The sequence below is a fragment of the Phyllostomus discolor genome, chromosome 3 (assembly GCF_004126475.2).
Source record: "Phyllostomus discolor isolate MPI-MPIP mPhyDis1 chromosome 3, mPhyDis1.pri.v3, whole genome shotgun sequence".
Classification (NCBI taxonomy): Eukaryota; Metazoa; Chordata; class Mammalia; order Chiroptera; family Phyllostomidae; genus Phyllostomus; species Phyllostomus discolor.
This window is the reverse complement of record NC_040905.2, coordinates 45,721,677-45,749,039: the sequence shown is the minus strand read 5'-3', so window position 1 is coordinate 45,749,039 and position 27,363 is coordinate 45,721,677. Positions and strand designations below refer to the sequence as shown.

The window sequence follows — 27,363 nt, the reverse complement described above, 5'->3', positions numbered from 1 at the left end:
GGGCCGTGGCCTACAACCCAGGCATGTGCCCTGACTGGGAATTGAACCTGCGATACTTTGGTTCACAGCCTGCGCTCAATCCACTGAGCTACGCCAGCCAGGGCAAATTGAATATATTTCAAATAGCCTCTTTATAGCCTGTGGGGATCCCAGACTAAGAACCTGTCTTAATTTTAGCTCTGGTCCTGTATTCTATTAATTATCTGTGCTCATGAGAGGAAAATATAGCTAAATTTAGCAAAAAAGCAGTCACATATTAGAAGTCTTAATATTTTGCTTTGAATATAAAATAATCTAAAACTACTTGAATTTAATTTCAAGGGTGAGGAGATTTAAATATTTCCTAAACCATGAAAGATGAAGTTATTCTGAATAAATTTTGTTCAGAGAATACTAACTTTTTGTATCTGATCAGTATCTCAAAATGGCCAAAAAAAAGCATAGTTTTATTTTATAAAGCGATTCATATGGTTTTACAGTTTCATATACAGATGAGCACTCATTGGCTCTCTCCGATACAGGCTTGGGTGGAGACAAGGAAAATTGTTGTGCCTGCACCTGCAGTGGGGCAGAGGTGTGTTTTTCTTGTCCTGAGTTGGGATTTGCCAGCTGTAACTGACAGTACTTTGACCAGCTAGTTGGCTGGTCTGTTTTCATTCAGTGTAATTAATTTGTGTTGGAATTCTTTGTTTGAAAGGCCCATTTCTTTTAACCTTTAGTGATATGCAGAATAAGTCTAAGTTTTCATCTGCATGTTTACTCTGCAGATATTTGAAGGGTAACTTTCCTGCCTCCCTCCCTCCACAAGACCTCCGCTCATTAATTTCTCTCAGTTTCTGTTCCTTATCTACTATACCATGGTTTTCAGATTCTTTGTCATCTGGTTGTTCTCCATAGAAGGCATTCCAGTTTCTCAGTGTGATTTTTCTTAAAATGTGACCATCTGAATGGAATAAAAAACTGCGGATGCTGTCTGAACCACGGGCAGACAGTGCAGGGACACGTCTTCATTTCTGGGTTTTGACAGTCAGAACCCTAATAACAAAGTCGTATTTTGGGGTTATTTTGACTTAACCTAAAATAAACTTGCTCATGGTTCATACCGGGTCTGGTATCTAAATTTCAAGGCTTTATTTGTTTCTGTCCTTCAGCAATGGATAATTTAAAAAGTATAATGCAACTTAGTGGATTTCACTTTTTTCTTCAGCTGTATTTTATAGTAATTTCTCAAATAAATATTTAGTAGGCATTTACTTTGTCAATTTTTATGTTTTTCTTTTATTTATTTTTAACTTTAAAACAATTGACTTTGTATTTATTGTGTAGAGTAACTAACAGTTCTGAAGAAAATGGATCATAGGGATGAGAACAATCATCTAAAGTCTAAGAGACAATATTGTAAGATTTAAAAGATCTAACTCCTAAGGAGTGACTGAAAAAATATGGCTGTTGTGTAATCAGATGCATCGTGGATTATATTGGCTTTTGTCCTGACTTGGGAACCTGACCACCAGGTTAAATCCTTTGAAGACAGATTGGCCAGGGTTAGAGCCTGACTGCCATTTACCAGCTGGGTGAACTTACTTAACCTCTCCACACCAAGGAAGGCTCTTCACTGAGAATGTGCTTAAGAAACCTGCTTCATAGGTCATTTTGAGGAATGAATGAGATAATATTGTAGAGTGTTGCGCCTGGTCCAAGTTAAGTCAGCAATAAAGGGTAGATCTGTTGTCATCATAAAACATTCTCAGTTTTAAAAAATGATTTTAAATGGCCCCAGACAGTGTGGCTCCGTCGGTTGGAGCATCATCCTGTGCACTGAAAGGTTGGTTTGATTCCTGGTCAGGGCACATGCCTAGATTGCGGGTTCAATCCCTTGTCAGGGTGCATGTGGGAGGCAACTAGTCAACCTTTCTCTCTCTCCCCCTTCCTCTCTCTTTAAAATTAATGAACATTTTAAAAAATTTAAAAAGATTATAAGTGAATTGATGATATCAGCTCTTTCTAAATTAAGACCTTTTTTCCTATCTTCTTTCTCCAAGTAATCAAGTGTAGGCACATAAGTTATTAGTTAGGAGGTACGTCAGAGATCTTTTGATCCACCCCTGCTTTTTGTATGTTTGGAAAAAAATGGTTGACGTTTCCTTGGAATTCTGAGCCTGATATGATAGAAAAATGAAGAAAAATACATCACATTGTCATGTGATAAGTGTAGTAAAAGAAGTATGTACAAGATACAAGAGTTTCTCAACTTGTCTCTTTTCATTTCTTCCTATTTAATGTATCCTACACACAGTTGGTTAAATTGTCTTAAAGCATATCTTTGAAAGTCTCTTTCCTGCCCAGGATCCTTAAATTGAATCCTACTTGAGAATCAAATAAAGTCCCAACTCTTTAGTCTGTATTCTTGACTTAAAAAAATGAATTTATTGGGGTGACATTGGTTTGCAAAACCATACTGTTCTTGCCTTTTATGTTTTGCCCTTTATTTTACTAGCATCCCTTCCACTACTTCTCTTTATATACTTCTCTCAGTTCTCTTGGTAAGTCTAACTACTTGTCATTCTTGGTATGCTTTTTGGCTTTTGTTAATCATATTCTGTCTTTCTAGAGGGCCTTCTCCTCTATCTCTGCTTATCGAAAGACAATCTATTAATTGCTTTTCACCTAGCAGCAGAACATTACATGTCTTTTGTCTGTGGCAGCTCTTCCTCCTAATAACAGTGGGTGGTTTTACAGACTTTTATTCACGTGTTCATTTATTTATTTGTTTAGTAAACATGTATTGAAGTCAGATAGGAAGGCAACTACTATCTCTTTATCTTTTGTTCCCCTGGGCCTGCTGCCAGTGAAAGGTAAGAAAAGGATTTTACATTATCTGGGTAAGCAAACCCGCCTGAGTTTACAAGAGGGTTGCAAGGGCAAGTGTATGGGCCACTGCTGGAAGTGCAGAGTTGGAGACACCCTGAAGGGAGAGAGCAATGGCTAACCTGTGCTTCAGAGGCTGCTGTTTTTCCAAATTGGTATGATACTGGCAGATACTGGCAACCCTTGGTTACATTTCTTAGTGGTGTAGTGAAAATATTAGGGAATATTTCATAAACCATATGCCACAATGAAGCAGCAAGTTTTGTTTTATTTTTGCTTTAGATGTATTTCCTTTAAAGTGAAACATCAGTTTTTCTTCATGGTTCTAAAAGAGACAAACCTCTGTGATATTTTATGTTAAAGAAATCTGTAACAATGTGCATATTGATTTGACTCCTGTTTTAAAAAATTGCCTGTGTCCTTGAGGTTTACTATGCCAAACACATGTTAACTTTAATAAAGCACTATAAAATCAAATCAAAGGAACCAGGTAAAAAATAAAGAATTTTAGCCCTGGCCAGTGTGGCTCAGTTGGTTGGAGCATCGTCCAGTAGACCAAAATGTCATGGTTTGATTTCTGGTCAGGGCATATACCGAATGGTCCTTGATGGGGGTGCCTACAAGAGGCAACTGATTGATATTTCTCTCTCATATCGATGTTTTTCTCTCCCTCCCTCTCTCTGTCCCGCCCTTCCCCTCTGTCTAAAATCAATAAGCATGTCTTTGGGTGAGGTTAAAAAAATAAGAATTTAAAATTGTCTAATGTTGAAATGAAGGACAAAATTGTATGGTGTATTCATTTAAATAGTTCTTTGGCTTTCCTGAATATGTAAACTGCTTCTGTGAGACTACAAACAGTGTTCAGAAATCTGGGTCGTAAAGTACGTATACCACTGTTGGCTCAGTGATTGTTACTTAAAGAGATGATTTTGACTTCCAGTTGGAACAAAAACAGGCCGCAGGTGTGAACCCCATTTAACTTTCTGCTCCATTACCCCTAAACTTGTAGGCAGTCAGTCCTTAACCATATGTAATCGAGTCTTTTTCATTTCCCAGAGGACTGAAAAACTGATTTTTGAGGCCGCCTGAGATTTGATAATTGTAGCAGTCTGTTCAGTGGTTTCATTTTTGTTGTACTCAAAAACTCAGCTGTTAAGTGTGGAGGAAGATTAATTTAGGATTTAGGGCCTTGTATAGGATAGGAGGGATTGAAGAGTAAGAAGGTAAGATAAAGAAATCAGTTGAGCTGATGTAGTACAGAGGCTAGGTTAGTTAGGGAAGGAAGTGATGTTAGGGAGAAAAGAGAAGAATCATAATGAGGTTCAGAAACAGGCATTTTTATGTGCAAGGTTGATGGCATTGACAATTATGTTGCTTGGATACCTAACTTATTTGCGGTGGTGGGGAAGCAATCAGGAGAGGTAGGATCATGATTTGGATTGGGTGAGGTCATTATTTTTTCTCTAAGAACTTTTTCAGTTCTAAAGTTCCCATATTTTTAAAATAATCTGTATTATATATTTTTTCCATTACTATTTGGTCCCCTTATACCACCCTCCCCCTAGCAATCACCAGCCCGTTGTCCCAGAGTCCTTTTTCCTTTTTGCTCAGTCCCTCCAGCGCCTCAATAGCTGTCATCTGCTCCCCATCTATGAATCTGTCTCTGTTTTGGTTGCTAGTTTAGTTTGTTCATTAGATTCCACATCTGAGTGAAATCATACAGTATTTGTCTTTCTCTGACTGGCTTATTTCACTTAGCATAATGTTCTCCAGCTCCATCCATGCTGTTGCAAAGGGTAAAATTTTTTTTTATGACCGAGGAAAATTCCATTGTGTAAATATCCCCTGGTTGTTTTATCCACTCATCTCTTGATGGGTATATTTTTTAATCTTCCCTTTTTCTCTAAAACCCCTAAATAATCGCAATGACGTATAAGAATCTTGAAATACTTTTGGAACCAAAGTTATAAAACATGTTATCCCATTTTAAGAGTATGGTTGACATCTAGTAATTACCATTAAATAGAGAATAAATCACAATAACGGGAATTATTTTTCTAACTCTTACATTTTCTTATTAAGAGTAGTCATTCTTTCAAATAGTTATATAATTTTTCAGGAAAAGTGAAATTATTAAAAGATAGATGTCAAATAGCTGATGGGCATCTCAGAGCTCTTACGTAAGAGATAAGAGTATTATGTTTTTATACACATTAACCAGGATTAATGAGCATACCCTTTGCTTAACTTACAAATTTTTTCTCTTCCCTTTTTTCTTTTTTTTATTGTTCAAGTATAGTTGTCTCCATTTTCCCCCCACTACTCTCCTCCACCTCATGTTTAATTTGTAAATGAATTTGGACACTTTTTACACTTCATTGACCATTCTGCGTACATTTTTTGATGAGTTAGTTCATTGAAGGCAACATTAAGCTTTCTCATTCATGTAGAATCTAGTTAGGCCTTTGGTTTATCTCATGGCAGAGCATAAAGTACTTGACAAAATTTGACCTGACAGCTTTACTCTTATGTAACATAGAAGAGAAGCTTAAAAACAAAAAAAGAGGGAGAAGTGAGTGATTTATCAGAGCAACTTAAATTTTCTCCAGAGTCTAACCACCCTACTCTGGCCTCTCTAAACAGTGACAGAACCACCATAGGCCTAGTAATTTATGCACTCTTAGGTTAACCAATATTTTAAAAAATAAATAATTGCAAATATTTAGGGGTGAAAAGGTCCTTAGGATTATCCCATCCAGTTGCATCACATTACCAATGAGAACACAGGAACCTAAAAAGGATAAGTAACTTGCCTAGGGCCAGAGAGCTTACACACTCAGTGGCAGAGCTGACCCAGGAACCAAGGTCATCTCAGTTCTCTTTTTGTTGTAATATGTGAGTAGAATACTTATTAACAAGTTGATTCTTACAATATTTTAGGAAAGGAAATTTCATAGAACCATGATAAATACTGTGATATTTGGTTTTACAAATTGAGTAAAATAATTATATTGGAGGGTCTGTATGATTGTTTAGATACATACCTTTCTAGCCCCACTAGTGGTATGACCTTGGTCAAGTCTTTTCATCTGTAAAACTCTACTTCTTCATCTATAGGAAATGGCTGATAAAAGTACTTCATTATATATATTATGTACAACAATCTCTTTAAAGTCTGGTATACGGTCACTTCTTAGTAAATGTTTGCTGCTGCTGTTACTGATTTATAATAATTTCTAGTTCTTTCATCTTCCTTTAAATACTAATAGGTGGTTATTTTGCCAATAAATTCAACATTGAAAGTGACTAGTAATAAGAGTAATGGATTTAAAAACAGATTTGTAAAAAATATTTTAGAAGGGGCATTGTGTGTACGTCTAAGCCTTTGAAATTAGGGAAATATTTTTAAATTTCATGTTAAACTGTGATGCTATAGTTGTCTTTAAACTGTACTCACAAATCACAACTTCTAAGTGAAGTATTTTTGCCCCTGGTAATGCTCCTTTATACAAATTTCGGAGTATTTAAATTATTGGACTTCAAGACCACAGGATTTGGTTTCACTTTGTGTATATACATATATATCTTAATAATTTTTACTACTAATAAAAATAAGCCCAGAAGCGGTTATTTTTCTATGACAAACCTCAATCTAAGAAGGTGTAAGAATGAAAGATAATGAATTTCTTTTTCACTCTTTAGTTAATTTAGTCATATTCTATTTGCCTTTTATGTGTAGTAGTGTCATCTTATGGTAAGCAATCCCATATGGATAGTACAGTGTATTCTAAAGTGTGCTGACGTACTACTGGTGATTTAGGAGAGTTTTGTTTTGTTTTTTTAATCCCCAGAGTTATGGATTTCAGAGAGAGAGGAAGGGAGGGAAAGAGAAAGGAAAAGAAACATTGATGTGATAGAAAAACATTGATCAGTTGCCTCTCACATGTGCCTCTCTACCGGGCACCTTACCCACAGTCTAGGCATGTGCCCTGACCAGGTAGGTATTAAACCTGCAACCTTTTGGCTTACAGGACAATGCTGCAACCAGGAGGTGCATACTGGCCAAGACTAGGAGAGATTTTTAATTGGTATTCATGTGAGCATTTAAATTATGATACTTAGAAATCATAATGCTGATAAGGGAAACATAATATATCAAATTTGTGGTTTTGTAGATTTTGTAGTTTCAGATGAATGTCATGTTCTAAAAAAGTGAGTTGAGATTTGGATACATGCTACAACATGGATGAAGGTAAAAACCATTATGTTCATGAAATAAGCCAGACACAAAAAGAAAATTACTGAGATTCCACTTATGAGGTTCCTAGAATAGGCAAATGTATGGACACAGAAAGTAAAATGGTGCTTAGCAGGGGCAAGGGGAAAGACGAATGGGGAACTCCCACTCAGTGGGTACACAGTTCTGCAAAGGGAGAGTGGTGAAGGCTGTACAATAGTGTGGATGTGCATATTGCTACTGAATTGTAAACTTAGAAGTGGTTAAAGTGGTAAATTTTATGTGTATATTTTACCAAATTAAAAGGGGGGAGGGAATGGGATGAGAGGTATGTGTTTAAAAAACTAAATTGAAGAAAATATTAAATAGTGTTAATAGACACTTGGCACACTGGGAAAAATGTCGATGGTGGAATGCAGGTAATTGAAGTTCAGCCAGCAGTAGGGTAAAGGGAAGATGAATGGCATAACTTTCAGGGGTGTCCAGCCTTATGGCGTCTCTGGGCCACACCGGAAGAAGAAGAGTTGTCTTGAGCCACATATTAAATTTGCAAACACTAATGAAAATTGATAAGTCAAAAAAAAAAGGTTTTAAGTAAATTTACAATTTTATGTTGGGCCACATTCATAGCCATCCTGGGTTGTGAGTTGGACACCCCTGCTGGGGAGACCCGGCTCGTGGTCTGTCTCACTGCCGCAAACTAGTGGAACGGGCCAGACACGCAGCTCTTAATCGAAAGCATATTGGGTAAGAAACTCTGACCTGTGACCTCACCACCCTAAAATTCTCTTATTCTAGGCTAGACTACTGAGTTCTTTATTCAGTATGAATAAAACTAAAACTTAGTAATAAATAAGACTAAGAAAAGAAAATGTTATTTAAACATGACAGTATTTTAAAATCTTTTGAGCACCAATAGTAACAGTATCATAGTATCATAGTGACAGTAGGTGGAAAAGAAAGAAAATAACTCATTAATTTGCTATTCTGTCAGGCTCTTTTTCCTTATATGTCCATTTTGTACTCTTTGTCTAGAATGTCATATTCTTTTTATGTGATTGTAATCAGCTGAGGTTTTGTAGACCAAGTTTCTGTCAGCAGTCTTTATATGTTAATTTACATTTCATCCTTTAGGTTATGATTACTCTTAGCAGATGAAACTTTTAAATGTGTTCCATTCATATCTTGTTTTGGTAGCTGATATGCAAGAGAGTCTTTTGAGTTGATTTAAGGGGAATACTATGATATTAATTCTTCTTGAGCTTCATCTAGTCAATGGTATTGTATATTAAATACTCTTAGTATTTTATTTAGACACAAAGTTGGAATCTTGTCTATAAGAGAGGAAAACAGTCAAAACTGTTAACTAGTGCCCCAGTTATGCTTTTTTAACCTGTTATTGACTATTTATTTTGTGTTTTTGTTTCATCTAAAGTTTTAAATTTCATTAGGATTGTTAAATCTGACTTTAAGAACATAATGTTCTATTCTTTAGTTCGCTTTTATATATTGACTTTGTTAGAGATACAAAGATTTGTCCAAAATAACAAATAAGCTTTCTTCACAGTAGAGCTACTGTTTTATTTTATGGTCCTTTTCTAAACTGTAACATCTTATTTACATAAGCTCCTGGTTGATTTCTCTTGAAATTCATAGTTTTATTCTTTTGTAAGTTACCTGGAAATCTGTGGTATTGCTTTCATTCATAAATAGTTTCACAATTTTTTCTTGCTTTCTCCTTTTATTTAGACATTTATATTTACTAACAGATGGGCTGTTTTTATGTGTTCTATTTCTAGGCTTTGATTTTTACAATTAAAAAAGTAAATTTGGTTGAAAATATACATATTTGTATAAAATTAGGTTCCCAGTCATAAATACTTTCTTTAAAAATTTTTTAAGTTTTTAAAAATATTTTTATTGATTATGATATTACAGTTTTTGCAATTTTTCCCCTTCTATCCCCCCTCCACCCTGCCCCCCCAACCCTCCAGCATCCACCTGCTTTAGTTCATGTCCATGGGTTGTACGTATAAGTTCTTTGAGTCCTCTGTTTCCCATACCGTTTTTTCTCTCTCCCTGTCTACCTTATGTTTACTAACCATGCTTCTTCCCTGTACCTTTTCCCTCCTATTCCTCCCTTCCTCCTCCCCACTGAAATTCCTCCATGTGATGTCCATTTCTCTGATTCTGTTCCTGTTCTGGTTGTTCACTTAGTTTTTGTTTTCATTGTTTTTCTTTTCTTTTAGGTTCATTTGCTGATAGTTGTGAGTTTGTTGTCATTTTGCTGTTCATATTTTTTATCTTCTTTTCCTTAGATAAATCCCTTTAACGTTTCATATAATAAGGGCTTGGTGATGATGAACTCCTTTAACTTGAGCTTACCTGGGAAGCGCTTTATCTGCCCTTCCATTCTAAATGAAAGCTTTGCTGGATAGAGCAATCTTGGATATAGGTCCTTGCTTTTCATAACTTCAAATACTTCTTTCTAGCCCCTTCTTGCCTGCGAGGTTTCTTTTGTGAAATCAGCTGATAGTCTAATGGGAACGCCTTTGTTAGGTAACTGTCTCCTTTCCCCTTGCTTCTTTTAGGATTCTCTCTTTATATTTAATCTTGGGTAACTTAATGATGATGTGTCTTGGTGTGTTCCTCTTTGGGTGCAACTTCTTTGGGACTCTCTGGGCTTCTTGGACTTCGTGGAAGCCTGTTTCCTTTGCCAGATTGGGGAAGTTTTCCTTCATTATTTGTTCAAATAAGTTTTTGATTTTTTAGTCTTCCTCTTCTCCTTCTGGCGCCCCTATAATTCGGATATTGGAACATTTCAAGTTGTCCCAGAGGTTCCTAAGTCTCTCTTCGTTTTTTTGATTGATGTTTCTTCCTTTTCTTCTAGATGGATGTTTGTTTGTTTCTTTTGTTTCAAATCATTGCTTTGAGTCCTGGTTTCCTTCCTATTACTGTTGGTTCCCTGAATATTTTGCTTTATTTCACTGTGGGTATCTTTCATTTGTTTTTTCATTTTTGACCCAGCTCAGTCAAATCTGTGAGCATTTTGATTACCAGGGCTTTAAATTCTCCATCAGATAGGACGATGGTCTCCTTCACACTTAGCTCTCTCTTTCTGAGGCTTTACTCTGATCTTTCATTTGGGCCATATTTCTTTGTCTTGGCACAGCTGATAGGTTGTAAGGGGGCTGGCCCTTAGGCGTTCACCCAGGCAGGGACCCTCTTTGCTGTGGAGGGGCCAGAGAGGGAACAGTGCTGCCCACTTACGCACTTTTCAATGGACTCTAGTGTGAGACTGGGAGCTTCTTGTATCTCCGCAACAGCTGTAGCCCACAGTGAGCTCTGAGTCCCCGTAAGTCAGCCCCTCCCCAGCAGCCTGTGGAGCTTGACAGCCAGCCCCGCCCCACCCCCAAGGTCTGCTCTATTACGTGTTTTTCCAAGTCGGCCCACGTGTTCCCCCGCCTTACCGGTCTGGTTGTTTTGGTTGATTTTTTCTTTAATTCTTTTCTTGTCAGAGTTCCATGCGGTTTGATTTTCTGGTGCTTTTCCTTGTTTATTGATTTCAGATTGGTTATCTTCCTTTTGGTTGTGTGAGGAAGCGAATGGTTTCTACCTACGCCTCCATCTTGGCTGGAACTCTATAAACACCAAATTTTAAAGTCCTTAGGACCAAGGTTTCAGATTATGGTACAAAATAAATTTCTCATTATCATCATATCTTCAAAATTCAAAAAAAGACATTTAACTATATGTAAATGTTATACATAGGGTCCTGCAGAAGTAACTCCTGCTTGAGTGTGGTTGGTAGGGTAATATGGGTGTAATAATTTATAGTTTTAATTTGAACATTTCACCTAAAATGTCATATGGTGTGCTTGAGTGTGATATTGTTGTGTTATGGAATTACATGCTTATGATTTTATAATAAAAGATTTTGTAATAAAAAGGGGGCATTATTTGTGCTGGACCCTGTATGTCTGTCCTGTGTTTTATGCGTCGATCTCATATTTCCATTAGATTTTCAGTTTTTGCCTGCTAATACGTTTGTTGTGATAAAATAGATTTGATGTGATAAAATTCTTCTCTGAAGAGTTACTTCAGAAAAAAGTCATTTTTATTTTCTCAGTTTTTTTTCTGCCTTTTTCCTTTATAATTTTTTAAAAATCAAAACCGAAGAGGTAATTGACAAGTACAGCAGTTGGGCTCTGCAGTTTTTATTTTGGGTAAATATGAATAGGGAATTTTTACAAGATAATCTATACTAGCTTTATTTATATCTTTAAGAACTAGTAGCTCAGATTTTTATAAAGACCATATCTTTATTTTTTACATATTCTTAAATGTTTTTTATTGATTTTTTTTTTAGAGAGGAGAGTGGGGAACAAGATAGGGAGAGAGAGAAAGAAAAATACTGATGTGAGAAACATCAGTTAGTTGCCTCCCCTATGTACCCTGACCGGAGATCCAGCCCACAACCTAGGCATGTGCCCTCACCAGGAATCAAACTCGCAGCCTTTTGGTGTACTGGAGGAGGCTCCAACCAACTGAGCCACTGGGCCAGGGTGATCATATGTTTATTTTTTTTATTTAACCTTTTATCATGGAAATTTTCAAAACTACACAAATCAGAATCCTCTCAGTAATACATCTGGTTGCTGTGTCTCTTAAGTGTCTTTTTTTTTTTTTTTTTTTCTTTGTCACCTAAGAATACTTGAGCAGTGCCTAGTGAAAGCTCATGGGAAGTCACCAGAACCAGAATGCTTTCCAAAGCATGGCCCCTCCCTTGGGCCCCTCTCTCAGGGTGAACCCATTATAGGGCACCCTGCCCTTATCGCCAAGGCTCCTGCTGGCTTCTCTGGGATCAGCTGCCCTACTGCAGTGATTGCCTCACAGCAGCCATCTTTGCCACCTCGGATTTGGGGATCTGAACAACTATTGTCATTTCATTGGCTTTTTACGGTGGGGAAGCACATGTCCTTTATCTTTCAGAGCTAAAGAATTCAGTCTTTCATTTAACTAGGAAAGATTTTGTTCAGACTCTGAGTAGACAATTGATGAAAAGCAGCCATCCATTTTTTTTTCTTTTTCCTGGGTTATTTCAGACCTTATCCACATCAAGGATTTTCTAAGAACAACTCAAAGTTAGGGCCCTGCTGCTTAGAGCAAGGAGGCCTACAATTCTGAGAGAGACTCACCTAAGTTCACCCAGTATATAGTGGGAACTGGTGGGGCACAATGTGCCCTTGCTTGTACCTAGCATCAGTTTCAAGTCTGCTGGGGGGCCCTAGATGGGCTTTTTCAGAATTCTGCCACACCACACAAAGTAAATTTCAATGTAAGAAACATCCACACTTGTGGAGAATTTTTGTAAGAGTTTATTTGAGCACTGAGGATAGTGGTGGGGAGCAGGATCTCAAATGCTCCAAGTGTCTTTTAATTGACACTAGTTTACACTCTTTTCTTTAAACTCCATGCTATATATTTATTGAAGAAACTGAGTTATTTTAAATTGGACATGCTCGTCTAATGGCCTGCCTAGATTTGGGTGTGATTTTCTTGATGGATCACATCAAGATGCATATGTCGGTTTCACTTACTTTTAGATAGGTAGGTTAGTGTGGGTGCACAGACCTAACACAAATTAGTATATAGACATATTCACCAAAATACTCAAATAGGAATGCTTGTAACAGCAAAAATGCCCATTAGCTAGCAGAATGGCTAAATTTTATTTGAATGTGATGGAATGATACCACAGCAATAAAAAGAAACAAATTAACTGACAAATGCAACAGTACTTATGTTTCTCACAGAAATAATGTTGCGTGAAAAGAGCTGACACAATATATACTGTTTGATATCAGACACAAGAAGTTCAAAAGTGGGCAATACTAATGTCTCATTTAAACATTGTAATACAGACAATGAAACAATACTACTTATTAAAAAGTTCTTTATCCAGTATGTGAGATAGCTCCTTAATCATATACTCAGTTTCCATAGGCATTAGAGTATATTTCTAGATCTTGTTCCATTGGTCTGTCCATTCATGTACCTGTATCACATTGTTTTAATTATAGAAGCTGAGTAAACACATTTTAATGTCTGACAGGGCTTGTACCTTTTACCAGTCATTGCCTTGTTTTTTTCAGGATTTTCCTAGCTTTTCTTGCTTATTTATTCTTTCAAGTTAATTTTATAATCAACTTTTCTTTCTTCAGGGAAAAATTAAACCCTAAAGGTATTTCCATTAGGAGTGCATTAAAGTAATAGATTATTTTAGGGAGTGCTGCCACCTTTAGATGTTGAATTTTCCTTTCCAAGAACATGGTTTGTCTTTCCTGTTCACTTTGCTTCTTTCAGGAATGTCGTAGTCTTTATATAGGATTGGTATTATTTATTGTTGTTAAATTTAAGCCCATTTTTTATTTTTGCTGTTGTAAATGGGATCTTTTCTATTTTTACTTCATTTTTTCCATGTATGATTTCTCTTTACTGGTTATTATTGTGTATATGGAGGCTTGATTCCTGTGTGTAACTATATCCTACTGTTTTACTACATTTTCTTATTTGGAATAGTTTTTCCATTGATTTTTTGGGGTTTTTCAATTAAATATATTATTTGCAAATTGATCTAGAGATAGTTCATATGCCCATACCCAATTGTTATGCCTCTAGTCTAATTGCATCGGCAATTACCTGTATAATGTTATTCAGTAGTGGAGTAATTTTTCTTGACTTTAGTGGGAAAGTGTTTAGCCTTTTCCCATATGGGTGATGCCTTTTTTTTAAAACAGCTGTATGTATGAGAGAGATAATTTATATACTGTAACATTTACACATTGCAACTGTTCAATTTAATGATTTTTTGTTCTAGTAAATTTATAGGGTGGAGCAACTATCCCCATGATGCAATTATAGAACATTTCTGTCATTCCAGAAAGTTCCCTTCTGTCCTTGTATAGTGACTTGTAATGTTGACAGGTGTATGAGGGTATATTTATGTGTGTGTGTTTATATGCAAATACATATATAGTATACCTGTATAGATGTATTTATATTATTTAAAGAATCACCATTCATTCCTATCCTGTTTTATTTTTAATTTTTAATTCAAATAAATGTTTAAAATTTTTCTTTTTAACATACATTGTTAAATCAGCAGACCAAGTTGTAGTCTGACTTGTCATAGTGAAAGACCTTTCCTTAGAATAAAATGTTGAGATATTACAATAGAAAATTTTTTCTATGAGAAAAGGAAGATAGAATTATGTATTCTGAAACATTTTGTCCCATGTTGTTTGTTAAAAAGGATGGCATTCCCTGTGGATATGCTGGATAATTGCACTCATGAGGAATTGGAAAATTCTGCTGAAGATTATATGTCAGATCTAAGGTGTGGGGACCCTGAGAATCCTGAGTGTTTTTCTCTTCTCAATATTACGGTAAGGTGTTCTGCAGTGATTTTTATCAATCTTTTCAGTTGAATTTATACATGAAAACAATATCCTTTTATTTTATCACCTTAAAGTGTTAACTATTCATTTTTGAAATGTGTATTAGCAGACATCAGTCAAATGGATAAATATTGATTGGTTAGTACAGTAGTGTGTTCAAGTTTTAAAAAGAAACTCTACAGGTTATTGGTTAATATTTGTGTTGTGCCTTTAAGATTGAGTAGTTAACCAATTTTGCTAGGACTGGTTATCATTTGAGCTAACTCAAATTTTCTTTAGATTTGCAATTTGTGATATTAATATATTTTTAAATAAAAAACACTAAATCAGACATTTTTGTGTCAGAAATCTTTCCTTTTCTAAAATATTAAAATAAAAAAGTTCAAATTAGTAAGCTGTGATATATTGTGATGGATTATTAGACTTGGAATCATGAGAGTTCCACTGTGAACTTGATGGTAGGTAAATACTCTAACCTTTCTAGCCCTGAGATTTTTCTTCTGGAAAATTATGTTCATTTAACCGATTCTTTAAAAAAGTCTCTTTGAGTACCAGTATTTTTTTATTCTCTAAATGGAAATATTGTCTGTAAATGGGGGATTGGTGTTGGATTAATGAAGGCAGAAAAATTTTAAAGTATTGATTTGTATCTCAAAAATTAGGGAAAAAATTTACCTATCTGGTGTCTTTTTCTACAAAATAGAATCCCCCTACCAATAGTCTAAATAACAGATGATAAATTGTAGCTGTTTTTTTAATGGCTTTGTAGACCATACCATTCTTTTGTTTTTACTTAGACTTAAGGCTAGAGCACAGTAATATTTAAAGTAAATATTTGAAGCAAACATTGCTTTTTCCTCAAGAGAATAAAATTCCACAAAAGGAAATTCTGATTTTCTTTTTTTTTGAGACTAGAAATATGTTTTATGAAATGAAGTTATATAATTAGCATTAATGTAGGCTAAGTTAATATTTTGGTAGAATTATGGTGTTTTTGTCCCATATTTTCTAACAGGCTCTTCACTAATCTTTAATCAATTGTCATTTCAGATTCCTATTAGCCTGTCAAATGTAGGCTTTGTACCTCTTTATGGTGGAGATCAGACGCAGAAAATTCTTGCTCTTTTTTCACCTGAGGACTCACTCACAGGTCTCTTTTTTGCTTAATCTTTAAAATTAAGGAGTTTTTCTCCAAACAATTGGAAATTTATTAAAAGGTAGCTACATGAGGGAATTTTTAAAAAGAAAACTTGTTTCAAACTGTAAATGTAGGAAAATACAATTCTTAATTGCTTATAATTAAAGGTTTAATGAGTAAAATAAAATGCTGTAAATGGTGCTACATTGTATATTTTAAAGCATGGGTGTACTTGAAAATATTTATATAAACCTTAACAAATAGTAATATATCCTTTAAGACTTAAGACTTAAATGTTAATAATCATTTATTCTATTTTAGCTGTTGCATTTTACCTTGCTGATCAGTGGTGGGCTATTGATGATATTGTGAAAACATCTGTCCCTTCTAGAGAGGGACTTAAGCAGGTAATAAGATCCTGTAATTTTAAAAGTCTTTCTTAGGCCATTTCATAAGTTTGTTTCCCATAAACAGTGGTAGCTATTGAAGTTATTGGGCTCTTTTTTCCATTTTACTATGACAAGTTTATATTAAACCCTCAGAGTTTCATTTTTCTAAATGTACATGAGAATTGTGTGAGGAAGAATGAATACCTATGTATTAGTTGAAATGTGGTTACCCATACCAACTTCAGCTTCTGGTTTTCTTACTGGGTAGCGAAAAAGCTAGTTTTCTTTGTGTGTGGTTGCTTAAGTTCTCTGTCTCTAGGAGACACTGACCAGGAAACTTACTTATCAGTGGGGCCATTCTGGGAGGTTCTCAGCAGCCTACTGCAAAACTTGGTCTTTTTTTTTCTGTCCTGGTCACTGTTCTATCAGATACTTAGAGGAAGACATAGATGGCATGAATATAAATTCTGCATGCCATACTGCTAAATGGGAGACCCAATCTGTGAAAGGAAGAATTAAGAAACAAAAAAGGAAGGATCTAACCTAATGAAAATAAATGGGGATAAATGTAAGGTAGTATCTGTAGGTTCAAAAAATTAATCATACCATGTGAACCAGAAAGACCACACTGAAACAGCAATACACATAAGAAAGAGTGGGCATTAGTTAATTAGAAGTAAATGAATATGTGAAAAAGCTACTTTACAAGCCTTAAGTTTGTGCAAAAAGCCTTATTGTCTTAGCAATATCTTCATTGTTTATATCTGTAATATCTGTATACCCATCATGATACAGATATTAGGGATTTGGAGCAATTTTCAAGGAAGAGGACTGGAATGGCAGAAGTACCCTAGATTGCATTAGATTAGTCTTTCCTTCAGTTGTTTAGCATTGGTATGAAATTTAGGGCACTATTATGGCAGTCTTCAGATATTTGTAGGCTATGTAGCTCCAGAATATCAAAGCATATCTTTGGAAATAGATTTTAGCTCAGTATGAGGAAGAATTTTATGCTTATCAGAGCTGTTCAAGGTAGGAATGGGTTGCCTTATAAGCTAAAAAGCTTTGTCATTTCATGTGTTGTTTGGTACTGGAGATTTCCTACTAGGGATGATTTTGAGAGTAGTATGTATATAGTTAGTGCTTATTCTTTCCACATACTTTACTAGAGGTATGTGGAAAAAAACTCCTCTTTTTTTTTAAAGGAAACTTTGGAGAAGAGTCTTTATGGATAGAACTCTTGTTTTTAGCAGTAAAAGACCTGTTGGGGAAACCCCACCATTTGATGTCAGAGCAGAAAGTTGGTAAGGGAGGGGCACCCCTGTGACCAGGTAGCCCTGCATGTAAGAAGTGAGGCTCAGTTTCCATTTTGGAACTGCCTCAGGTATGTTTTCACTAGACTTCCCCAGTGCCACCATCATCACTCATCTAGTCTGGCAGAGGGTGTGTGTGTGCGGGTAGGAATGTATTCCTTGTAGTTAGACAACAAAAACACAACTGTTGAGAGAACACTTTACCTAGAAAAGTTGAGGTAGATTCCTTCCCCAGGAGCATTATGGCTTTGCTTGCCAAATGAGGTAATTGTTCGTAAAGTCTTTAGGGGATAGATAGCATGAAGCCTTTTCTCTTTCTTTTTTTTCCAAATGTGAAGGCTGAATGGAGTGAAAAGGGGTTGAAGCAGAAGGGGTGATGGAGGCAGCAATCAGGGTGGTTGGGACCCCTCATCTGGGCAGCTGGAAGCAGAAAGAAAACACTTGAGTGCTAAAGAGGAGATGCTGGGGATTGGTGCACTGCAAACTCGTTTTGCCTGTTTGAGAATTTTGCTGAGAGGTGGTGTCCATGCATAACATGGCTGTATAGAAATGGATTGTCAATAGCATGAATGATTAGCCTTATCTCTGTCATAATAAAATGTTTACGAAATAGTTTGAACGTATTCAAAGTTGTTTGAATGCCAGCATGAGGTATGAAGCAGGGAGCAAGGTAAATAGCATCTCTGAATTGATGCATGTTATAACCGTTGTGCTTGGTGTTTGACTCTCTTTGTAGGTGAGAACTCTTGGGGAGAGAGTGGTTCTGTATGTTCTGAATCGAATTATTTATAGAAAACAGGAAATGGAGAGAAATGAGATCCCATTCCTGTGTCATAGCAGTACTGATTATGCTAAGATTCTGTGGAAGAAAGGAGAGGCCATTGGGTTTTATTCAGTTAAGCCTACAGGTGAGTCTTTAAAAGTTATTTAAACTGTGTATAACGGAAACCTTTTCAGACCCCAACTGTATCAATATCGCTTTTAAGTGAATCTTGAGTCAAATTGAGGTGATTTTAATTAGTAATTTGGGGAATATTTTCATTCTATCATTCAATAAGAGTGAGGATTATTAGTAAGGCCTTTTGGGAAAACAAAAATAAATATTTGTCAGAAAGGAAGATGTCTCCATATGTGTGGAGAAAGAGAGCCTCAAATTTATTCATTTTCTCCTGTTGTCCTTCCTTTTATTTAAACCCAGCAGGGATGTCCAACCTGTGGCCCATGGGCCACATGCAGCCCAGGATGGCTGTGAATCCAGCCCAACACAAAATTGTAAATTTACTTAAAACATTATGAGATTTTTTGGTGATTACATATTACAATGTATTTAATGTGTGGCCCATGACAACTCCTCTTCTTCCAGTGTGGCCCAGAGATGCCAAAAGGCTGGACACCCCTGAAAAGTTGTTTACTGTGATTCTTCAGTCAGTATTACTGGCTCCCTTTAAACTCTTGTTTACCTGTGGACCAAATGCATAGCCCTTTCCTGTTTAGTGCTGCTGATTTAGCTTGACATTAAAGGCAGCCTTGCTAATTACTGTGAAAAACAAAGTACTTTAATATATACTTAGAGAACTCAAACAACTTTGAAATTGTAACTCTTCTGAAGTTTTGATTTCCTGTCCTAAGACCGGACTCCTAAGAGACTGGTGCAGCTTCATCTTGTTTTCTGTTTTCCTGTTCATTTGATCTCTAGATATCCTGTATGTCTCTAGATATACTAGAGCCACAAAGATCTAACATGCTTATTCCATGTGTATAAAAAACCAAGCAACAAAGTTGGTCCTGTTCTGTACCTTGACCAAAAGACCTTTGACATCAAATGCTCACGTTATTTTTCTGTCTTTTTTGCATTTCAAACTTTCCCAACTTAGCTCTTCTGGTCAGATCCATTGTAAAGATCACATCAAATTCACTGCTTGTTTGAAGAACAGTTGTGACCAGTATCTTAATCACATAATTAGTACACATTTATGATGAGATTATATATATAGTTAGTAAAAGGAAGGCCACTTTCTGAAGGAAAAAATTGTAATCTAGAGTATAAAATGATTTTGGTGTTTAGTAAATGCTCTGGTTCTCCTTTAATAGTCTATTTTATTGTATAAATTTGAGATAGAATCAATAATTTGTGTACCTACAGAAAGATATTATTATACAGGGGCAGAATAATAACTGTTTGTTAAATGGAAGCTCACTGCTGCATTGCATAAAAAGCATCACTTTGTTGTTTTTAGAATGTTTTAGTAAGTTTAGGGCTGGGGTGTTGTTCAATTACTTTATTATACAAGATAATTCCTATGGGAATTGGAGGCTTTTCACTTTTCATACTGGTTTCAGGGGAGTTTCCTATCTGAAACTAGCATAGATATTTTGAGAACATATTAGTTTATACTTTTTTTGTTTAAATCTTGCTTCAGCTGAAAGACATACAGTTAAAGGGCGTAGCATTCCCCTTTTAGTATTTCTGATCAGTATTTGATTCCGGGAGTGTATTCCTCTTTGTTTTATGTGTGTTTGGAACTCTTCCTCTCTTCTTTGAGACCTGGCCTTTTTGCTTGTTCTGATAGTTAACTCAATTTTATATCCTGGAGCTTCCAGGTGCTTCCAAGTGCTACTTTTCTACCACTTTTAGCACCTTAACTTTGCTAATTTAGTCTTACATCCTTGCTATGTTAATTTTTGTTCTTTCCTGCTCTACGCTCTGGCTCTCATCAACCAGATAACAATGGAATTAGGTGTGCTTACACTAGCCTTTGAATCAGTAACCATGAAATTTAGTCTGGAAGTTTGGGGTTTTTTTAAACAAAGGAAATGCAGACATAAAATATTTTGGAAAAATTATCCAGAACAGGACTAAAACACTTTGTGATAGACGTATTCCTTATGTATTTAGGGAAAAAAACTGTACCAGCAAAGAGATAAAATCTTTATAAAATAAAGTTCTAGTTCAATGAAAGCCTTATGCAATCAGTTATTTATGATTTTTTAATTAAATGGCAAATCAGTATATAGGGATAATAGTTGGGTTATAAAAATAGCCTTGATGTATAAAAGGAGGCTTTGTTTATGAAGTTAAATCCTATTACAGTACAGTGAAAGTCAGGAAACTGTATAAATTCTTTTTTGCTTGAAGAAAGAGATTATGGTGAAGGACTTACTGTTTGTTTGTTTTTTGGGTTAGGTAAATGTCAGGTTATTAAAAATTTTTTTATGCTAGGTTATTGTATGATGTGTGGTATAAGAGAGTTCATAGATCAAGTAATATCACTATATCAAGATTTTCTGATCTTGTGTACAGTTACTAAGCAAATTTATCTATAAAAATAAAAAAACAGGAATAGGATTAATGCTGAACCTTGTCTCATTCTGGTAGTAAGTAATGTTCATTTGTGGACACATAAGTAAAAAAAGTAAGCCCCCTATTTCATTAAGATACGTATTTTCAGTAAAATTTTATTTTTTGCTTAATTAGTTTTTCAAATGTGCAATATACATGTGTTTTTATCCATCATGTACTATAATTAATTACGATAATAATTCAGAATTTCTTTTGAGTCCTACATTGATATGTAGGACCTTACATCCACACGAAATTAAAAAATTTTATTACAGAGAATGTTATTACAGAGAATAATGATTGGATGGATCATCAATAAACTTTCAAGTATAGAGATATATTACATAGGATAACATTCTGTAGAATAAATATAATGGAAATAGAAGTTCAAGGAGAAAACAGAACAATGAAAAATTTTTAAGTGTTAAAGAATAATTGGTTCAATAGTAAAGAAATAGTTTGTTCAATGAATGACGACAGTTATAAAATTGATAATAGTTTTTAGGATCCTTTGATACATTTAAGAGATTGATTTATTGGTTTTTGTTTTTCTTTAAGTCAATGTTGTTTAATTGCAAAGGGAAAAATAGTAAGTTTACATAAAGAATCCTCACAGAAATCATGTTAACTAATTGATTATAGTTAACATCACTAGGAATAAGACATTAATATCATGGACCCCAGATCTATGATGTCCTGAGAAGGGCATAACATGATATCTGTGGTATTTTTGCCCAAAATGCATTACCTCAGTTTTATCATGAGAAAACACTAGACAAAGCCAAGTTGAAGGTTATTTTATAATATAACTGATCAGTAATCCTGAAAAGAATCAGGCTCATGAAAGACAAGGAAAGATGGAGGAATTATGAAAGGTCAGATATTAGAGAGACATTAAAATAAATGCATTGTGGAGTCCTGGATCGGATCCTGGAACAGAAAATGGACATTAGTGGAGAAACTGATAAAGCTGGTGTAAGGTCTGTAGTTTAGTTAATGATATTTTATCAGTATTGATTTCCTGATTTTGGTAATGGTACTTTGGCTCTGTGAGATGTTAATTTAACATTAGGGAAGTTGGGTGAAGGGTATATGGGAACTTTTTGTATATTTTGGCAATCTCCCTGTGAGTCCAAAATTATAAAAATAAAACATTTTTTAAAAAGTTAATATGCTAGAGATTATAGCCTTTGTAATTATGGAAACTTAAAATGAAAATTTTAGATGTTACCATGTGAATACATATGTTTCAAAATTACTTAATAGCTATGTGAGCAAAATAATTTCCTTTAAGGTATTTAATTTGGCCAAGGAAAAAAACATCTAAAAATGCCAGTGTAAGTGGCATCTCTGGGAATGGTTTTAGCTACATCATTCCTCTGTGAATCTCATTGGTGGCAAAAAATTACCACCATGTATACAGAGATTCTAATTGGCTTTCTAATTTCATTCCTAACTATAAACATCTTAGGGAAAGCCACTGATATGGAAGTTGGAGATCAAAACAAAAAAGCATAAAAACATTTTGGAAGAGACAGATAATGCAAACACAAAATAAAACAACTCAATTTTTGGAGGGTGAGAGTAGTCATTACATTTATGAAATGATGTATTAAAAGTTGAGGAAATTGATCAGAAAGGAGAACAACAACAACAACAATAACAGTAAACCCATGCAAAATAAGAAAGAAAGGATAAAAATTAGGGGAATGGCCTGAATAACAGATATTTCAGAAGGAGAAAACAGAGAAACTGGAGGGGAAGAAATCACCAGTGAAATAATTTAAAGAGAATTTCTTGGAACTATAGAACAATGCATTTATTTCCATTTTAAAAGGGCCCATGATCATCCATCATGATGAGTTACAATAGACCCACACTGAGATAGATTATTACGAATTTTCAGATTATTATGAATTTTGTAAGCCTCAGTAAGTGAACAATTTATACAAAGGATCAAGAATCAGAATGATATTTCTCAACAGTAACACTGAACATGATTTCCAGTGTAATAAGTCTGTGCTTAAATGATCAATGAAGTGTGAGAGTAAAAGAAGGAAATTTTTGGATGGTTAACTAAAAAAAACTTATCTCTCATGCACCATTTTTCAGGAAGGTAGTAAGTAGACTATATGCTCTCCTAAAATAAGGAAGTAAATGCAGAAAGGAAGATGACTGATCAGGGAACTACAGCAAATAGATCCCAAAATTGTAGTTATGTAATAGTTCCAGAGCTGTTCTGTTCAGATTTGTAGTCACTAGCTCTAATTGGCTATTTAAATGAAAATGAAAATTAAATAAAATTAAAAATTCAATTTCTCATACTAGCTACAATAGCCACTTACAATGTGGCTAGTGGCTCCCACATTGAACAGTCTATACACAGAACAATTTCATCATTAGAGAAAGTTCTAGACAACACTTTTTATAGAGGTTGACCTATCTAGATTGTAATGGGTCAGAAAGTTCTGGGATACTGATTTAAGAATATGGAATACCTGATGTACTTGAACTTGTTAAGATTTACAGTTATGGGAGACTTTTGGGGATCAGAGGTAAATAATAAATAGCGACAAACAATTATTAAGGCAAATCAAAAAGTAATGCAGGAAAAGATAAATGATCCAACTACATGGCTTAGTTGTCAAAAGTATGTAAATATATATACACTCATCATGTAAATGCTGAAAATTGACCTAATCAAAACTATAAATTACTGTAACAGGGTAATGCTAAGGAGCATGTTTAGGAAATGCGTTTATGGTGGGGATGGGATTAGGGTGTGTGAATGTATGTAAGAACTAAATTCTAATTTTCCATACCAGAAAGTTAGTTGATTATGCCTGAAGTGGAAAAATAAAAGATTAGTAAGTTATTAAGAGATATGAAAGTGAAAACCAAAAATATCAGTTAAATGATTTCAAAGTGGTAATTTCTGGGGAACAGAGAGTGTGTTTGTGTGTTTGGATCAGGGAGGCAGTCAGAGGACTGCTTTTTTCCTAACAGGTCGCATAGAACTGTTGTACTGTAAACAGTGTACATGTAAAACTTTGATAAAAACACCCTGGCTGGTGTGGCTCAGTGGATTGAGTGCTGGCCTGTGAACCAAGGGGTCACTCACTGGTTTAGTTCCCAGTCAGGGCACATGCCTGAGTTTTGCAGGCCAGGTCTCCAGTAGGTGGCGCTTGGGAGGCAATCACACATTGATGTTTCTCTCCCACTTTCTCCCTCTTCCCCTATCTCTAAAAATAAATCAATAAAATCTTTGAGGAAAAAAATAAAACTTTAATAAAAATAAGCACTGAACATTTTAAAATATGGAACTAATTCTAGAATCTTATTATTATTGTCTATCACAAAACTAACTGAACTTTATAAATTCTCATGGGAGCTATAGTGATCTGATCAACCTGTCAAAACAGCTGTTCTACAAAACTGCTAATGGAAAAAAAGCTTATACAGTATGAAAAACAAAATGAGAAACCCACTTAATTCAGTGGAAGTTTTGTAAATATTTGCCTTATGTCAATAAATGTAAAAATTTGTATAAAACAGGTATAACATTTTAATGTAGACAAACTGAGAGAAAAAGACAAAATTGAGGACCTGGCCAGTGTGACTCAGTTGGTTGGATGTCATCCAGCAAACTGAAAAGCTGCTGGTTCGATTTCTGGTCAGGGCACATGCCTGGGTTGCAGATTCAGTTCTGGTCGGGGTGTGTGCAGGAGGCAACCAGTGTTTCTCTTCCACATTGATGATTGTCTCCCTCCCTTCCCCTCTCTCTAGAATTGATAAAAGGAAAATAAAGACAAAATCAAGGATATTATTTTTAGTTGCTATTTTGGAAATGTCCATTATTATTTGGCTTTAACTGAAACTACCTTGATCCAATTTGAGGACCCATATTTTGGGAAACCTCAATCAAAGAACATTATGGGGAAAGCACAATCTAATCAACACCTACTAAAAATCACTTTGTTTACTCACTACCAAAGGGATTTATGATCAATACTGGGAGACATTTTTATTGATATTTTTGTAATCTCCGTTTGAAATGGTTTATAACGGGAGCATTTTTCCCTCTCTTCATTTGCTACTCAGCTTTTCTTATGACTTTCAGGCTATTGTACTGAGTGCTTATCTATGATTTACCCTCCTTTTTTGGACAGGTCACTCACTTTCTGTTCACTAAAAATCAGATTTCTGGCTCTAACATTATTTTAAGGAAAATGTAACTTACATAAAATGATAAGTATTGCTAGTATAGCTAAAAACACATACTTTCTAAATAAGTGTTCTGTTTATTGGGGTGGTAGGGCTGACTCCATACTCAGTGGAGACACAAAAATGCACATCATTTCTTCAGGCCTCAAAGCACCAAAAACCTGTGGGTGACAAAGAAAACTCGTCAGTCAACAACTAATCATAATTCAATTTGATAAGTACTGTATTTGAGGTTTCAATATAGAAGTCATTGAAGAATGGAATAGTTAATTTTGCCTTGTAGAAGATGTCACTGAGAAAGTGATATTTAAAAGTGCTGTTGAAGTATAAGTAGGATGTCAGGCAAAGAAGAAGGGAAGGGAAAGGAACATTCTTACTAAATACATAAGTGAAATGTAAATATAGGAAAGAAATCACAGAGTCATGAAAGTATATTTGGAAGACCACCCAAAATGAGCTGGCAGGACTAAAGGGTAGGGATTGTGGAATGGGAAGAGGGGAAGATGGAAGGTTTACTTGTGAAGGTTCTTAAATGTAATACTACATTTTAGGATTTTGTCTCACTGGCAAGGAACTATCAACTTTATGTAGAGGTAACATGATTGAATATATTAAGGAGATAATTTTTGTAGCACTTGGTGATGGGTAGGGAAACTGTACTTTGATGTCAAATAAAAGAGCTATTTTAGGACTCCAGGTAGTAGGGATAGAGAAGGAAACAGATTTGAGGGAGATTTTTGTGTGGTAGGTATCTCCACTGTCTGTGTGTTGGAGGGGAAAGGGAGGATCCAGTAATGAATGAGTCTTGAGAATTTTGGCTTGGATGCTTAGGTGGGAAGCTGTTAACTAAGACTGGGAATACAGACGGGGTAGGTTTGGTAATAGGTGAGTTCAGTTTGATGTGTGTGAAGTTCAATCTGCCCATGGGGCATATAAGTAGAGATAGTACATAGGTAGAAATGTAAGTTGGACCACATGGGGGAGGTGTGGGTATTTATGTAGACGACAGAGGAAACATTTTTAAAAATGTGGATGAGATCAGTTAAAACTATTGTATAAAGTGAGTATGTGTGTTTGTGAATATTGGTGTGAGGCTGTAAGTTACCGAAAACAGCCTGAGGTAACCAAACATAACTGTGGAGGGAGTCTGCTACCAGAAGGTACTCCTTGCTGAGATGCAATCATTAACTTCCTGAAAGTTAAAAAGGAAGTGTGCTCACTTCCACAGCACATACACCAGGTTAAAATCTATTGGGAGATGAAAGAAAGGGGAAAGTTAGTTGAGGCTGCTAGCTATCCACCACATGTTTGTGCTTCCTCTTCTATATTCTTGTCGTTGGCCAGCAGCTACCCAGTCAGAGATTATATTTTTCTAGTCACTTGCACAACTGGGTGTGGCTGTGTGATTAGTTCTCCCCAGAGTAATGAAATAAATGGTATGTGTGACATCAGGTCAAAGTGTTTAAGATGCATTTGTTTCCCTAATTTGTCTGCTGAATGCAAAGGATTCTGAGGGCCTAGGGGATGGGGACACCACAAGATGGAAGGAATTTGAGTTCTGTTGTAGTCTTTTGTATTTCCCTATCAATTTCAGGATTACCTTCTCAATTTCTGCAAAAAATCCGCTTGGGATTTTGAATCTATAGGTGAATTTGGGGAGTATTGACATCTTAACAATGTTAAGTATTCTAATCCATGAACATGGGATGTTTTCATTTATTAAGGTGTTCCTTAATTTCTTTTAACAGTGTAGTTTTCAGTATACCAGTTTTGTACTTCTTTTGTTAAATTTACTCCTCTAAGAACTTTATCACTTGTTTATGTTATTGTAAATGGAATTGTTACCTTGATTTCATTTTCAGAATATTGGTTGTTGCTGTATAGAGATACAATTGATTTTTGTATATTGATCCTGCAACCTTGCTAAACTTCTGTATCAGCTTTAATAATTTTTAGTTGATTTCTTAAGATTTTCTGTATATAAGGTCATGTCATCTGCAAAAATAATTTTACTACTTTCTTTCCAACCTGGTGTCTTCTGTTTTCTTTTCTTGGCAAATTACCGTGGGTAGAACCTCCAATACCATGTTGAATAGAAGTGGTAAGAGTGAACATCTTTGCCTTGTTCCTAATCTCGAGGGAAACATCTAGTCTTTCACAATTAAGTGTGTTATTAGCTATGGGTTTTTTATAGCTCTCTTTATAAGGTTGAGGACGTTGAGTATTTTTATCATGAAAGGTGTTGGATTTTATCAAATACTTTTTCTCCACCTATTGAAATGGTTGTGTGGTTTTTGTTATATTTATGTTTCACCTTAAACATATAGGATATTTTGAAAAGTATAGTCACAACAAAAAGATTGCTAACTTAGCCGTTTCTAAGACAGATGTTTC

General features: G+C 35.3%; 1 protein-coding gene across 5 annotated transcripts in view; it reads left to right on the top strand.

The window, feature by feature from the left end:
• The window catches only part of FAM169A (family with sequence similarity 169 member A), a 57,448-nt gene that overhangs the window by 6,092 nt on the left and 23,993 nt on the right, over nt 1-27,363 (top strand). For 3 of the 5 annotated variants that reach the window (XM_036020421.1, XM_036020419.1, XM_036020420.1), the window contains exons 2-5: nt 14,419-14,553; nt 15,616-15,715; nt 16,025-16,110; nt 18,142-18,313. In XM_036020421.1, coding sequence (XP_035876314.1) covers nt 14,422-14,553; nt 15,616-15,715; nt 16,025-16,110; nt 18,142-18,313 — 490 coding nt within the window. In that variant the 5' untranslated portion in view covers nt 14,419-14,421. Of the gene's footprint in view, nt 1-14,418; nt 14,554-15,615; nt 15,716-16,024; nt 16,111-18,141; nt 18,314-27,363 lie in introns of those variants that run through there. The other 2 variants (XM_028511869.2, XM_036020422.1) reach the window with 2 other exon arrangements.